The sequence below is a fragment of the Brienomyrus brachyistius genome, chromosome 20 (genome assembly GCF_023856365.1).
Source record: "Brienomyrus brachyistius isolate T26 chromosome 20, BBRACH_0.4, whole genome shotgun sequence".
Classification (NCBI taxonomy): Eukaryota; Metazoa; Chordata; class Actinopteri; order Osteoglossiformes; family Mormyridae; genus Brienomyrus; species Brienomyrus brachyistius.
In genome coordinates, this window is record NC_064552.1 from 12,748,958 (window position 1) to 12,765,403 (window position 16,446).

At 43.5% G+C, this 16,446-nt stretch overlaps 1 protein-coding gene across 1 annotated transcript; it reads left to right on the plus strand.

Moving 5' to 3' along the window:
* Positions 1-12,266: 12,266 nt before the first annotated feature.
* On the plus strand, positions 12,267-14,747 carry LOC125715724 (homeobox protein HMX3-like). The gene is made up of 2 exons (XM_048987582.1): positions 12,267-12,960; positions 13,405-14,747. The coding sequence occupies exons 1-2, from the start codon at positions 12,672-12,674 to the stop codon at positions 14,013-14,015; spliced, it is 900 nt and encodes a 299-aa protein (XP_048843539.1). The 5' UTR covers positions 12,267-12,671; the 3' UTR covers positions 14,016-14,747.
* Positions 14,748-16,446: the final 1,699 nt, after the last annotated feature.

Here is a 16,446-nt window from a genome sequence, read left to right on the forward strand (position 1 = left end):
AAGTTTTGGTTTATTACATTACGTGTGAACGTACACCTCCGTCAAATGTTCGTATAATGTGCCCATACTCCTGTCCATCGTCAACATTTTGCAATCATCTCCTGGCCTACATTTTAACTGCACGTCTGAATTGATGCTTTTTTTTGGTCTAGTGAGGTCTATAAACTACTTGGGAGTATCAAGAAAAATACAACTTTTGCAAAAACTGACCTGTTTGATGGGGATTCCCCCCCCCATTTGGTTTAAGCTGAAAATAAATACCTACAATGGAAACCTGCAATGGGGAAGTTGAGTCCACATAGGACTGGACCTAATTCCCACCCGGAACAAAAGGACAGTCAATTACGCCACCTTTTAAAAAGGCAGCTTTGCCCCCGCGTTGTTTAGCAGAAATTTAATTACTCTCCGGTTTCGCTGAGATGCTACCCGCCCTGAATAATTTACTTGTCGCTGCCTTAATTTGCCAGTGGATCAAGATTAATTAGACAATTGATTCTGTTTATTTCTTTAGTACGAGTGTATTGCTTTCTTAGATCTTGGGGTTATCGAATGTTACTGTATTAATACCATATTATTCTACCTATATTGCAAATCGCAAAGTTGAACGACGTGGCGATAAGCCGTTCAGTTTATATCCCAGGTTTCCTTCGCTGTCATCAAATACCTTATAGGGGCAGGACTTACTAACACGCTTAAAGCTACACAATACGCGCTTACAAAACCCGACGATGAATAGGGTTTCAATACGTAAGGTAGCGAAATAGAGTATGCCGACGAGAACTAATTATGCACCGGAGTAGTTGAAAAGCAATGCTTCTGTCTGCTTTCGATTTTCCTCACAGTAGGCCTACGGTAGCCTATAATGTTTTGTTGAATCTTTTTTTATCTTTAATTAAGGTTTATGTTATGTTGTCATTCATTTCTAAAAACAAATAATGAACTGGACTGCATAGGTCCATGTTAACACACAAATCCTTGCTGGGAGCGTATTAGCAAATGTTTTGCTAAATTAGGTTTTTAACCAGAGGTTTGGATTTGGCGATATTTTGCATTTCCGCGACACCTATTCACGGGTAAGTTAACGTAAGACCACCAGCCAGCCCGGGTTGGATTAGCTGTTTCTTTGGGGTTGTCATAAGGTCACCTGTGAGGAATAGGGAAGGGAAGCGGAAAGACGGCTCTACCTGTGTGTCGTTTTGCTGTTCATTGTGTTTCTTTGTGCTCGCAGAGATTTAAAGTTAAACTTATTAGTCTGCTGTTTGACATATTTATAAATAACATAATGGGTGTAAACCATCTCGTCTAGCCCGCAACCCACCACAAGCCAGACATCTCAAGTGTTTATAAAGAGAGCAGTGGTCTGTACAACGAAGCGGGGTTACTGGCTTATCGGGGTAACTTGTCGGATTTAAAGTATACCACAGTTTAAATTGACTTAATATTCGTTCACTTTGAGTACATTTTGCCCAGGCTACCTTAAATCCGACAAGTTACCCAGATAAGCCAGTAACTCCTGTTCGTAGTTCAGACTCCTGGACTTGATTTAATTTGCTTTACACACGTGCAACATTAACAAGCTTTGCCGTATCTCCCACAAGGCACCGCCCACCGTGAACCATATTACTCGGATCAACGCCCCGTGGTGTCGCCGCGCTGTAGTTTTGATAGTTAATCTACCCTCTGCACGCGAGTTTACACCTGCTTAATAAGAAAGTCACAGAGTTATCCACTTGGCCCCATTCGCGTTTAAAGGGACGGGACTCAAAAGGCTGGCGCCGCTATTAAACTGGCACGCTTGTGTTCTGTTTGCAGTTTTGCGGGACACACACACACACAAACTGCGCATTTCCATCTGAAAGGAAGCGGGGGGATTAATTCCTAGTAGAGCCTGTGCCTCCCCCCTCCCTGGTCCAAAAAAAGCACTCTACTCATATGTTGAGCTCATTTAAAAGCTGCATTGGATATTAGTGCCAAAGAAAAGATCGCGCTCCTTGAACAGCAATAGTAGCGTTATTCATCGCCTTCGCTACCGGATCGGCGCGGGGGAGAGATAGGGGCGAACCCCAGAGGATTCTATTCTTCTTACACTATTTATTTCTCAAGACCCCTAGTCTGCATAGGGTGTATGGAAAAGAAAAGGGGTGGGGGCGGTTTACAATAAAGAAAGTACATATTAGGCTTTTCATTTCCCAGCACTCAATTTCCTGGAGACCACGCTGAGCCCTTTCTAATGAAAGTAATTGCCGCCTCTGATGAAAATAGTATTATCAGGATCACACTTTGTGCAGGCAAACAAAGTGCATCTCCCCCCCCATTCCCACCCAGTCCTCTTTTAACACAAGCATCACTCCCTGGACCCCAACCGCCCCGAAACGCACTGAGAAGTAGCAGCCTTTCAGAAAGACGCAGTTTTCCTGAGGAATCGGCGATGGCCGGCGGGGATGAGGCTGGACAGAGAAGAGGCGCCGCTCGATTAATTTCCTGCGCCCGCCCGAAAGTGCTTCTCCGTAATTTCCCGTTTCTGCCACTGCCCGGCTCGTTAAAAGACGAGTTCGGGGACACTGAAAACAGCACCTTATGAAAAGAGGCTATGTTTGGCTCAGTGAGTGAATATGCTGCGTTTGTAACCAGAACACCGCTGTTTCAAAGCCCAGCATCAGTGATTTCAGTGCAAGGCCCTTAACCCCCAATTTTCCACTAGGATCGTCCGATCCTGCTTTCTCGAAAAAAGAAAAATGTTTACCCCTTTGGATAAAAGTGTCTACTAAATAAATAAAATGTAGAGAAAATAACTATTCCCCTCGCTTTTGTGGGTTCTGATTTTTATTTATTTATGGGTTGGATGAAGACTGTGGGTCCGTTCCCAGAAGCAGCCTGACCAGCACAAACTGGCGTCAGTCACCTTTGTGGTTTACGTTACAGCCATCATAAAGATGTTATATCGATCCATTGGATCTGCTCGCCGCTGAGGTATTGTAATGTATGACGGATTGATTATTCCTTTACGTATCTTCTTAGTGGATGTTCTTGTACAAATGGAATAACAGAGCTCATCATTTATTCATGTAATCAATGTTACCCATGAATATGATGGTATATTTGCACATTTTCATTCTGGTTATTTCTCAAGGGTATGAAAGCAGATTTTACTCCGAGATTTGAACCTTCTGTCCTCATCATTCATGGTTAAATAGTTAGAAATGAATGCCCAGTTCTCCTTTCATGTCCATTTGGGGACTATTTAGTCTGAGTATTTGTAGGATTGTATCTGCTGCTGATAGAAATGAATGCCTTTACTCTTGATGATAAAGGGATTTAGCTTTTCAGCATTGCGTTTCTGCCCCAGTTGTGGCGAAGCTCGAACCTGCTCTCTTGAGATTGCAGAAATGTAATAAACAGAATTTGATGCTCGGTTAATGTAGAATTTGGAATAGCATTACTGCTGTTTGCGGTAGCAATTTCCTCAAAATGCACAGAAATAATTAGCAGCTTGAGCTTGCTTGCCACAGTATTCTGGTTATGGATTTCCAGAGGCCATTTTACTGAAGGCTAAAGCTAGATGTCAGTTAGCACATCATACACACCTGTAACCTGACGTAATGTGGCTTTCAGGTCTTTCAACAATCCCAGTAAACCAATTACAAGGCAAAGTGGAAAACAGAAGGGCATGCACCCCCCCAGACACTGTATTCAGTCACCTCTGCTTTTCGGTAACCATGACAATACATACCCAGCAGTAGGGCCTTAAAATTATTTCCTTTTTGTCAAGGGGTGGATTAAAACCAATAAGAAAGAGGACTTATGATTCAGTCCATTAAAGTATAATTGTCCCAACTCAGCAGCCTAAATGAGCAATTCACCCGTTAATTAGCAGTAATTAAGACTGGTGCTTGGTTAAATATTTCATTTTTTTATACCACTTATTTAATCAGGGTCACTGTGACCAGGACCTGGAGTATGAAACCAGGTGCACTGTGGACCAAGGACTATTTGGAGTCAACAGTTCACCACTATGCCAGCGTGGCACAAACGGCGGTGCCAGCATCATCTTGGCACATACCTGCTGTAATTAGAGCATCAGACTCCTGTCTAACAGGACAGAATTAACCTGAGTGTGGCCTTTACAGCTCAACGCTGAGTTTGAACTGCACTCTTTGGATTTCATTGAATAAACTGCCAGGTTGTGTCCCCTGCCACCCCCCCTACCCCCGCCTTCCTCGTTGTACATTTTTGCACCATCCATTTATAAATGGTGGTTCCTGGTCTGCGGGGACAGTGGTCGGCACAGGGGCTGCTGGTGGTCTGCGGGGACAGTGGTCGGCACGGGGGCGGCTGATGCTCTGCGGGGACAGTGGTCGGCACAGGGGGCGCTGATGCTCTGCGGGGACAGTGGTCGGCACAGGGGGTGCTGATGCTCTGCGGGGACAGTGGTCGACACAGGGGGCGATGATGCTCTGCGGGGACAGTGGTCAGCACAGGGGGCGATGATGATCTGCGGGGACAGTGGTCGACACAGGGGGCGATGATGCTCTGCGGGGACAGTGGTCAACACAGGGGCTGCTAGTGGTCTGCGGGGACAGTGGTCGGCATAGGGGGCGCTGATGCTCTGCGGGGACAGTGGTCGGCACAGGGGGCGCTGATGCTCTGCGGGGACAGTGGTCGGCACAGGGGGCGCTGATGCTCTGCGGGGACAGTGGTCGACACAAGGGGCTGCTGATGCTCTGCGGGGACAGTGGTCGGCACGGGGGCGGCTGATGCTCTGCGGGGACAGTGGTCGACACAGGGGCTGCTAGTGGTCTGCGGGGACAGTGGTCGGCATAGGGGGCGCTGATGCTCTGCGGGGACAGTGGTCGGCACAGGGGGCGGCTGATGCTCTGCGGGGACAGTGGTCGGCACAGGGGGCGATGATGCTCTGCGGGGACAGTGGTCGACACAGGGGGCGATGATGTTCTGCGGGGACAGTGGTCGGCACAGGGGGCGATGATGCTCTGCGGGGACAGTGGTCGGCACAGGGGGCGATGATGCTCTGCGGGGACAGTGGTCGGCACAGGGGGCGCTGATGCTCTGCGGGGACAGTGGTCGGCACAGGGGGCGCTGATGCTCTGCGGGGACAGTGGTCGGCACAGGGGCCGCTGATGCTCTGCGGGGACAGTGGTCGGCACAGGGGGCGCTGATGCTCTGCGGGGACAGTGGTCGGCACAGGGGGCACTGATGCTCTGCGGGGACAGTGGTCGGCACAGGGGGCGCTGGTGGTCTGCGGGGACAGTGGTCGGCACAGGGGGCGCTGGTGGTCTGCAGGGACAGTGGTCGGCACAGGGGGCGATGATGCTCTGCGGGGACAGTGGTCGGCACAGGGGGCGCTGATGCTCTGCGGGGACATTGGTCAGCACAGGGGCCGCTGATGCTCTGCGGGGACAGTGGTCGGCACAGGGGGCGCTGGTGGTCTGCGGGGACAGTGGTCGGCACAGGGGGCGCTGGTGGTCTGCGGGGACAGTGGTCGGCACAGGGGCCGCTGGTGGTCTGCGGGGACAGTGGTCGGCACAGGGGGCGCTGGTGGTCTGCGGGGACAGTGGTCGGCACAGGGGGCGCTGGTGGTCTGCGGGGACAGTGGTCGGCATGGCGCGTTCCTGCAGGACTCATTGGCCAGGAGATGATGGGAGGAATGAGTGACCTTTAACCTCTGCCCGCAGCCGTGCTCCCCCCCCACATTGATCGACCCGGACCATGTCCAGCTGGGTCCCCGCAAAGCCAGTCAGCCGGAGAGCTACTTAAGGGGCAGCATGACGGCCCTGTCCGGCTTCCGCAGTCATTAATTACGTTTTTATCTGTGACAGTGATAAACCTGCCGTGTCACAATCCAGTTTATTAGGGTCACTCTATAAAACACAGAGACGAATCTCTGCAAAACCACACACTGAGGAGACTAAGTGGGGAAATAGGGTCATAATGAGGGAGAAATGCACTTTGCAGATATTTTTGTACATGTATAATGTCACATATATTCCTGCAAGGGCTGGATTTTCATCTGTACATAAAAACTAGCTCGCGTCCAGTGTAATGTTTTTATATGTCTTTAGGGGACAACTAATCATTGTCAATGATAAAAAGTTTAACTTCAAAATATCAAAAGAGGGTAGCTGGATAGAACAGTGATGTTTAACAAGATAACTACACCTGAAGGGTGTTGGCTCGAGTCCCAAATGAGGTCCTGCTTTATACCCTTAAGCATGGTACTTCACCGGAAATACTCCAGTGAAAATACTGTAAGTCCATCCATCCAACCATACATCTTGTGGCATCTTCTCCAGCACTGGGGTACAGGAGGGCTGAGGCGGCAGAGGAACATGGTGACGGGATGCCAGCTCACCCAGCTGCCCAATTTTGGACTGCAGGAGGAAAGCAGAATAGCTGTATGGACATGTGAAGGAGGTCATTAGATTCGAACCCGGGTCCGAATGATGGTGCCACTCATTACTCCCCACTCCGCCAGCATAACACTCTCCAGGTCTCTAGACATCCTAAATCCATCCAGGCAGTAGAAGCTTACCCATTGGATCCTTGAGTTGTTATAAGTATCTAATTAATTGTTATGGAAATAGTAGTAAATAATTCTCTCTCACCCCTTATCCTAAGGATCCAGATTGCTAACATATACACTATGTTGCAGTTCAAGACAGTTGATTGTAGAGGAGGTGGGGTCAAGACATCTGATTGATTGGTCCTGCATCCTCTAGTTGCATCCTCTCATCTACAATCTGATTGGATTAATGTTGTTTGTAGCTTACAGGACAAAACTGTGCCAGGACTGTAGATGTTTTTTCTGACAATGTAACACCAACATGCCCTGCCGCTTGCAGATTGGTTTAAGGCAGGTCCTATTGGTTAGTCTCAGTGGGTTGAACCAGGCGGAGATTGACAGCAAATGGGAATGCCAGCCAGTTCTGATTGGAGAGCTCATCTTCTCCCATCATTCGGCTGAGTGATGCACATCCCCTGCAACAGGCAAGTGTCACAGCATTCAAAAGACCCAATAGAAAGCCCCCAAAGGTATTATCATTGTCCATCTGCTCACTGGTGTAGTAACAGTGTGCCCCCCCCCACCCCCCCAATTTTGGGTTGTTGATAAATGTTGATAGCATAAAACACATGTTCTCATACCCAAGACATGCATGTGTAACACTCCTGTAATGTATGTGAGAGTGCAATTCAGAGTCTTCGCATCATACCGGGAGCATATGATTGGACGCTTGGTTCCCCTCATGTCCCTCAGTTGTTTTGTCACTCCACAGTCAGTTGGATGCATCTTCTGGACCCAATGGGGGGGGGGGGTGGCTGAGGTTTGGGAGCCCCCTGTTGGCCAGAAATAGATACTACACTGGATAAACCCACCCCTTTCTGGGTCTCATGTGTATCTTTCTAGCGCCCTCGCTGCAATAAAATCCGTCTTCACTCCCAATGCAGATGGCTAAAGCTCCATTCTGGGGCAAATAAGGAACAAATCTCCGATTCCTGGGGCTCACAGTCCTCAGAGACCCCCACCCCCCCATTTCCTGAGCTAAAATAAAAAAATAAAAGGAAAAGAAAGAATTGAGCAGCCTGGCACACATGAGGGCGGCAGATATTCCCGATACATCCCCAAGGAGCGGATAAATCAATGTGTTAAACAGGAGAAATCTATTAGGTTTATGTGTATCAGGCTGTTAACTAGGAACTGACTGATTGCCGATGGTGTGACAGTGTATTTAAATGTGGGACTAAGTGTAAGCGAGTTTGCTATAAATGACGCAGGTCAGTCCTTCCATTAAAGGAGGGGGGGAACCACACCTCCAGGCAGAAAAGCCCCCCGGGGCTGTAGGGGGAACCTATTTCACAGGCCCATTCTGCAGCCTCTGCCTTCTCCAAAGAAAAGGGGGGGGGGGAGGGGGGGGGAGATCGAAGCATAATCAAGGTGTATGTTTAGAAAATTTATTGCTATAATTTTTCCCCCTAATCTCTTCCATTTTCCAGCTGCCCCTGTGACATAGATCATCATCCCAAACAGAAAAACAAGGAAAATTAATAGCAGTTTAAAATTTATCGGTCTTTGATTCTCAATTATGTGTGTTTATGGATTCATCTGTCTTCTGGAACCAGAATCTTTTTCATTACGGTAGAATATATGACACGCTGACACACACACACACACACACAAGCAGAGCATTTATTAAGTTCTATTTTAGTATGCTAGTTTTTTGGGGAAAACCTTTCTTTTAAAGATTGCCGACGTGACAGAAAACGTCACCACCGCGCAATCGGGAAACGCTCCGTCGATGGCTCTCGATCCGATCTCCCTTCTGCACAGCTGGCTGTTCATGATTTAGCGAGTGTCTGGGATCTGCTCCAACACCCTGACGGACCTTCTCTGGTCCACAGAGCAGTTGATGATGTGTGGAAACAGGTGGGAGCCACCAGCGCATGTATACGCACAAACACACACATACACACGCATATTTGTATTCGTATCTTTGTGGGGACTCTCCATTTATTTCTATGGGGAAAACCCTTATCCTAACATGATGACCCTAACCCCTACCCAGCCCTAACATTTACCATAAGTAACTAGAAGGGGTGGATAAATCAGGCATGTTTGTGCTTCACGAATTGGCAAGAACAAATCCGGCACTTATTATTATCAAATCTTCAGTAGCTTAGTTTTAGTAGCTGCCATTTGTTTCACAAACAACTTACATATCTTCTTTCAAGTTCAATTTTATTTATAAAGCACATTTAAAACCACCTTAGTTGACCAATGTGCTGAAGAGTTTGATTCGTGAGTAACATACTTACATGAAGACAAGATAAAAAAAAATAAACATCAAACATAAACACACAGACAGTGGCAAAATAAACACAACCACAGCACCAAGAGCAATGGACTATTGGCATCTAAGCCAGGTCAAATAAAATGGGGTTAAAACAAACAATTTCATATTATTATGTAGCTGAGTATTTTAGAGGAAGGCCCATGCAGGCCCACCGCCCCAACCCACTCCACACAAACTCCGCCCTCAGTTACTCATTTTTACTCATTTAAAGTTACTTTTACCATTTCGTTATAATTCTGAAAGCTGGGGGGAAATCCGTAACTGGATATCAAAACAAAATCCATCTCCACTATTCTGAGCAATCGCAAATAAAAGTTAAGGTGTGAGGCTGGTCTGGACGGCCGCAGATTTTTCATCATTCTGATCATTATATGATGATGGATGGAGACCTATGCAGTATCTAAACTGAACCTTTAACAGGCCATGAGCAATACTATCATTTCTTTAATAGAACTTGCTGACCGCGTCTTTCTCAGGTGCCATTTGTCATTTTCCCTGTAAAATAATCAATAACGTGGATTTGGGGGTGAAAAAAGTCATATAATAACATATTACGTCTTCTTGTGCTGTGCTGAAGACAAAATAAAATAGACCTATATTATTTAATAAAACAACAAATAATAGCGAAGGTTTTTTCGTTAAAAATGATTTTGAATCAGAAGCATAGCACGTGTCGAAAGAATTCGTATTTGAAACGAAAATAAAACAGTTACGATGAAAATGCCTGTATGGCGCCGTGTTTATTGTTCCGCCCGGTATTGAAATTGATGCGCGTGTCATTTTGTTCCTTTACTGACATCATTCTGGTCACTGAATTGTATCTGTCTACAAAGCAAAATCCGGAAGAAAATATCACAGTGTGCATTTTATATTGATCTGCTATACAAATAGCTTTGTTGTTTGTAACCGGCAGTTAGGTAAAGCCTTTTTAGCATTTATGAATTATGATCACGGGTTTTAATTATATAATCTCACAAATGCGGATAAACAGCATTTAACAGGTCAAGCACAGACTAAATGTACTGATCCCATTGTCAGATAGACTAAGAGTGCTTTCTTCCATGCCTGGCTTGGTGTAAGATTAGTAATTTATCTAAGGGCTACAGCCTGGTGTCTCGGAGAAACTGGTATTAAATGATTATCGTGAATTACGTCTAATTTTAACAGAAACTCAAGACACATAATAAACTTTTCTTTTTTTTATTATGTCCATGTTACTGAATTAATTTGCCCTGGTTAATGTGTACCTCAGTTAAGGTACTGGTTATATATAGCTGTTCTTTGTTTCACGCATTTTTTAGATATTTTTGCCATTTTATATATCTTACCATTCCATCCTTGCTATTTCTTGTCCACCTGTTTATATTCTGGTGTGTTAAAATGGCCAAACATACTTACTGCTCTGACAAACGATTCTCTAGACAATGACTTCTGCTAACTGCCCGTAATATTAATCATCAATGTTCTTCATTTAGTAAACACCAGGTGGCGCTGCTTCATTGGCGCTAACAAAACATTAAAAAGCAATTTCAGTAACAATCAAATGATTTATTATTAATTGTATGATCCATTTCACAGGGATATCTCTGGAAATGATAAAATAATACAAATTCCTGTTTCATTTTTACTATTTATAATAAATAGTAATTTCTGATGATAAAAATATGCTAATTTTTCATAGGAATCAAGAGATATTATAGTACAGTATTACCACATAAAGTTACTATTGTTCCCAAAGAAAAACAGAACCAGGGTAGCTTGATCTAAATTTCTCACATCTTACCCCTCCAGAGGAAGCACCGAAGCCCGTGTCCTTTGCTAAAGCGCGAAAAGGTGTATACCTTAGCAGGCCTTAAAACCAGTAAGCTATTAGGTCCAGTCTCTTTACGTGAGTACAGACTGAAGAATGGATAAATAGCTTTTCAGATTCTGTGTCTGATTTGCCAAAATAATCACCTGGGACAGGGCAAATGTCAGATATCTTCAAAAAGATGAAATCGTATACGCATTATCTTAACATGATCTTCCATTATACATGCCGATAGAGGACGCTGTTTCCATTTATTCTCCAAGACTCGGTCTTATTTTTTTCTGCTCCCTGTCTATTAATCACTAAATACTAAAGCTACCAATCACATCTAACACGATATTGAGCATTTCAAAATTCATTGTGGGGGCTGGATAATGGAGAGGATTTTAATAGAACACGCGTCGGGAAGGCACACGATTCGGCGACAATTGTGAGGCGGGCAGAGGTGGAGTAGCCATTAGTTATCTGACTGCTGAAAGCGCTGATTTGTTCTTACGCACTTATTTATATATTTTTAATTTGCCTGGAATCCAATCGAAACTGACTCTGTAAGTCTGAGTCATTGTTTATTACTTGCGATTCGGAGTTAAACTTCGTGAACTTCGTCAAGGAGAGAGAGCGACAGTACCAGAACTGTCAAAAAATTATGCGGAAACTTGTAAGGAGGAATTAGTTTCAATTAATACGGTATTTACAGGCCTATAGTCATTCGGAATACCACATGAACCATTATTTAAGGCTATTTATTTTTTTTTTATTCCAAAAGCTGTTATGTTTGTTTTCTCCGTATGTAGGCCTGTGTTCATGGCAACATTTACACAGACTATGGTCCTATTATAAATTTAAACTCGCAGTAGACAAATTGGCACCTATCAAGCTAGGAAAATGTCATATATTTAAACATACTGTAGATAAAAAAACATGATTAACAACATTAACAATAACAAGAGTCCAATAATGTAATGAACAAGAATATCTTTGAAAGGCCGACTTATTTTTTAATATAATTACGTCGATTTTAATTAGCTGTTCGTCAAAGACAAACGTATAAACGGATCTTAAAAAAGCAGGGACCGCACGCCTTTAAATGATCCAGTAACACGTTTTGTTTCACACGTCCCCACGTTGGTATTTCCAGGGCGGACATGCCCGAAGCGCTCCGCCGTCCCTGTCTATCACCACCTCGGACGTTCGGACGCTTTCACTTTTTGCTACGGTTATTTGCTTAGCAATACTTATTTATTTGTTTGTGACGTCAAATCGGGTTTGTTTCGGCAAAAACAAGCGATTATTCCTTAACCAGTTCACAAGACGTATTTATTAATGTATAATGTAATGTGACTTATTGAGAAGTAGTGAAATTCTGAAAAAAAGACTCCTCCCATATAAATCAATCCAAAAGCATCTCACTTCAAAGTAAACAGACGAAATTAAATTTGAGACACTTAACAAACAGTCTGACGTTTGTCATTCGCTTGCTCCACTTGGACTGCCAAGGCAAACCGCATGGTGATTTGTAATAATACCCCGACTCTTATTTGCTGTCTAATTGGACTATATAAGACCAATAACAGGCGAGCGCTTACACTCAAGGCAAGCAGTCAAGGGAGGGTGGACTTGCTTTCAAGCCTGTCCCCTCTATCTTCCACCGCCTCTTAATCCCATTTGCCATTGTAGGTGAACGGCAGCCCTGCACTCTTCGCGTTTAATATCGGTGACATTTTTTTTTCGTCATTTGCATCTGGCACTACGCTGGCGCGCCACACGATTCCTACCGCGGATCTTCGTAAGACCTGGATACTGACCGATGCTACTTTTTAAAGGTTTCTGTTTACCGTCCCGGGCGTTTCATTAATTAACAGAACAACCGACGTTTAAAACGGCACTCATTGGTGGCAGCGAAGTTAAAAGCTGTTTGTTTTTATTTTTTTCTTAGCCACGATTTCTTCCCCTTAACTTCTGTTTTGTGGCGTGAGATATCCGGGCGTTTAGTCGCGATGCCAGAGACGGCGCAAGAAACCTGTGCTGCTGCTAAAGACTCGCCCTTCTCCATTAAGAATCTGCTGAACTGTGACAGCAAATCCAGCAAACCCAGACCCCTGCTGGCTGCATCCAAGAGTGTTTTGGACGGCGGCTTCTCATTCTCCAAGGTCGGAGATCTGAGCTTTCCTCGTTTTGAGATACCCACGCAGAGGTTCGCGCTACCGGCCCACTATCTGGAGCGAGCGTCCGCGTGGTGGTACCCCTACTCCCTCAGCTCTTCGGGCCATCTACACAGGACAGAAGGTGAACATTCCTCATTCGTTTTCTTTGTTAAACGTAGGAACACATTCATTAAATTGTGTCTGGCATACCTTAATGTGCTGCATTGAAAAGTGAATTAAAAATAAATTAGCCTATTACGTTTACTAGGCTGGGTGACAAAATAAGCATTGTTATTAACGATCGCATTTTTAATAACTTTTATTATCATTATACTCAGAATAGCGAACTAGAAGTGTACGCTTGCTCAAACATTTTGTAATTACTTTTGGTAAATGACACAAAAAGTTATGATTTATGCAATCGTGCTATAACCGAATCCTTACAATAATCGGACACAAGAAAAACAACCCGCTGCTTTACATGACAATGATTTTTGTATTATTTTGTATTGTTTTCTTATTATTTTAATGTTGTTTTGCATGCTTATCGACAACTTTCCCGTTCCCGTTTTCTTTTCAAATCTAGTTAACGAAAAAGCGAGCGTGAGGGAATCCTCTCCAGCCTCGGGTACCGATCGAGATTCGCCGGATCTAGTACTCAAATCCGACCCCGACTCCAAAGAAGAAGACGGCAGCAAAAGCGCGGACGAAATCGTGCTGGAAGAGAGCGATCTAGAGGAACCAAAGAAAGACGACGGCACGGATGACTGGAAGAATAGGGACGACAGTCCGGATAAGAAACCGTGTAGGAAAAAGAAAACGCGCACGGTCTTTTCCAGGAGTCAGGTGTTCCAGCTGGAGTCTACGTTTGACATGAAGCGCTACCTGAGCAGCTCAGAGAGGGCTGGATTAGCGGCGTCCTTACACCTCACAGAGACTCAAGTAAAGATCTGGTTCCAGAACAGAAGAAATAAATGGAAGAGGCAGCTGGCCGCAGAACTGGAGGCTGCAAATCTGAGTCACGCAGCGGCGCAGAGGATAGTGCGCGTGCCTATTTTATACCACGAGAACTCGGCCTCCGAAACTGGGAGCGCAGCGGGCAGCGTTCCAACGAGCCAGTCCCTGCTCACATTCCCCCACCCCGTGTACTACTCACACCCTATAGTTACCTCCGTACCGCTGCTCAGGCCGGTGTGAGAACTCCTCCTTTTACACCAACAAAGTGTAATTTTAAATTTATTTATATAATCGAATATTCGAAATATTATTTTTATATAGGCTATATAAAATGCTTACATTTTTAATAGGGGGAAACGGCGTTGACATTACAGCCTGTATTTATTTGACGTGTGAAAAAAAAAATCACTGCAGATTTAATGTTCACAAATTGTGTCATTATTTTATATATCGTTGTTATTATCATTAGACGTACTGATGTCATGGTGTACGATATCACCTACTGCCGTTGAGTATTTTATTTCGTTAAGTAGCCTAAGTGAGTGAAATTTTTACGATGCAGTTTATAGAGTTTAAGAACTGGTGTACAGCTTGCAGCTATCGGAAACGTTCTTTAGTTGACTGACACCTAATTAGGAAGGCGTTTGCTGCCGCAGGATTTACATCGGTTTTCGGGGGAGTAGTTTCGATAAATAAAATATGTATGTTTAAATGCGTTTTTATATAAAACAAAAATACATACTGTGTAAAATTTGTTTGGTGTTTTATGACTGCATGAATCTGTTTTGTAAAGGGAATTGTTATCGGTGGAATTCTAATATGTGTGCAATATTTGGTATGTTGAGGTCATGCACAGCACTCGACGAGGAACGGTGAACCTTCTAGCCGTTATCCCGATTCAGACTTTAAAAGTATTCTACTGTATATATTAAGACTAATCAGAAATATAGAAACAGAATGAGAGGCCCATAATAAACGTATTTGTTTTTTTATTATTATTATTAAAGCGCTTTATAACTGGAGACAATCAATTTTCTTCCCCCCCCACCCCCCCACTGTATAAGCTGTGTATATTTTTGGTTTGATGTATACTCAATCATTTGGAATTTACTTGAATTCAGTCAGGAAATTATCTTGTATTTCATTTGTGGTTTAATACTGACACTAGGTTATCGGTATATATAAGCGAGACAAGGGGAAGAAGTTTTAATTGACTTACCGTTCCCTTTGTACATGCCGCGACATTTTGATAGTGTACTGCTGAATTAAGTTGTGAAATAAACTGTTAACATTCCATACTCCGTTTATGCTTGTTAATTCTGTAGCTGACGGTTTGTCTTACGTATGGGATGTTAGGTTTTAAAAATGACGGCCGCCTGTTCCTTTCACGGTGATATCTATGGACGCCTGAAAGATTTCCCGTCTTTTAAGAAGCAGAATTACGGCACCTAGATTTAGGATATGAAATCAGAATGGAGAAATGCCATAAACTTTCTTTAAAATTGTAATTAGAGATAGTATATGGGTCGATAACAACAACAACAGCAATAATAATAATCATAATAATAATAATAACAGAACATTTGAGAATGTTACTTGTTGCTTTGTCATTTAATCAGTCGTTATGCGTGTTCTTCTTCAGACGTTCGGTAACGTAGGCCTGTAGTACCGTGTTGGTAATATATCTATAGTAATCTCGAACTTAAAACCATGCATATCTGTCACGTAGTCGCAGTTCGAAAACATTTAAAATATGATCAAATCGCAATTGTTTTTGGAGCCAGCTGTCTGTCCGTAAATACCACAGGCATTTCCGATTTTGATTTATTATTTATTGCCGTACTGTGCAGAGTTATTCATCTTCAAGATGGTTTATGGCACTTAATTCATTTTGTGTCCATCGCGGAATATTTTTAAATCTTAATTTTCTTACGGTTACCAACATGGATTTGTATATAACTTTTCAAAGCCGATCGCAATAGCCGCGCTTTGCAAAATTCAAATTGCTGTTTTTAATAACTTGCTCCTCGTTTTTGGTTTAACATGGACTGACCCCACAGACTCATTTAAACAGTGTGTATTACACTGTATATTACGCTATAGTACACGAGCTCAGCTCGTACTTCGTTCTTTTCCGAGATGTAGGGTTAGGAGCTCCCTCAGTTAAAAATATAAATAAGTAAATCCCAGTTTATTTTCAGTTTTGTAGCCGCTATTAATAAAACACATTATTGTTGTGTCTATTATTCGTTCTTATTAACAGCGGAATTTAAACTTGCGCACAGCTTCGACAGGGCCTGGTTCAGAATTTAGAATTACATAGACATGCAGCCTAATCGCTCTAGGTCTTCTTACCCTTGCAAAAAGTTTCTGGTAAACATAAATGTTTAATATGCACACCAAGTCCCATGTATTCAAAATGCCTTTATAATCTAAAAGGCCAAGAATAGCATATCTATTAACGTTAAGTTACGATTTAATGAAGATAAAATATACAATTTTAATATATAAAGCTACAATGACAGTTCTTTCACATTAATTTAAAATATAGATCACGAAATTCACTCCGCGTAAAACAGCCTTGAAAAATATTTCTAAAAATAGTTTCTAAAATTACCCCAGTTTGACGAGGGTGCATGTTGTTAAGTAACAACAAGGCGTATCGTATTGT

What these genes read in the sequence shown, in the direction of transcription:
- LOC125715724 (XM_048987582.1), top strand. Translation starts at nt 12,672, where the DNA reads ATGCCAGAGACGGCGCAAGAAACCTGTGCTGCTGCTAAAGACTCGCCC. An exon ending in CCATCTACACAGGACAGAAG is followed by an intron (nt 12,961 to 13,404) that starts GTGAACATTCCT and finishes TTTCAAATCTAG; the next exon opens with TTAACGAAAAAGCGAGCGTG.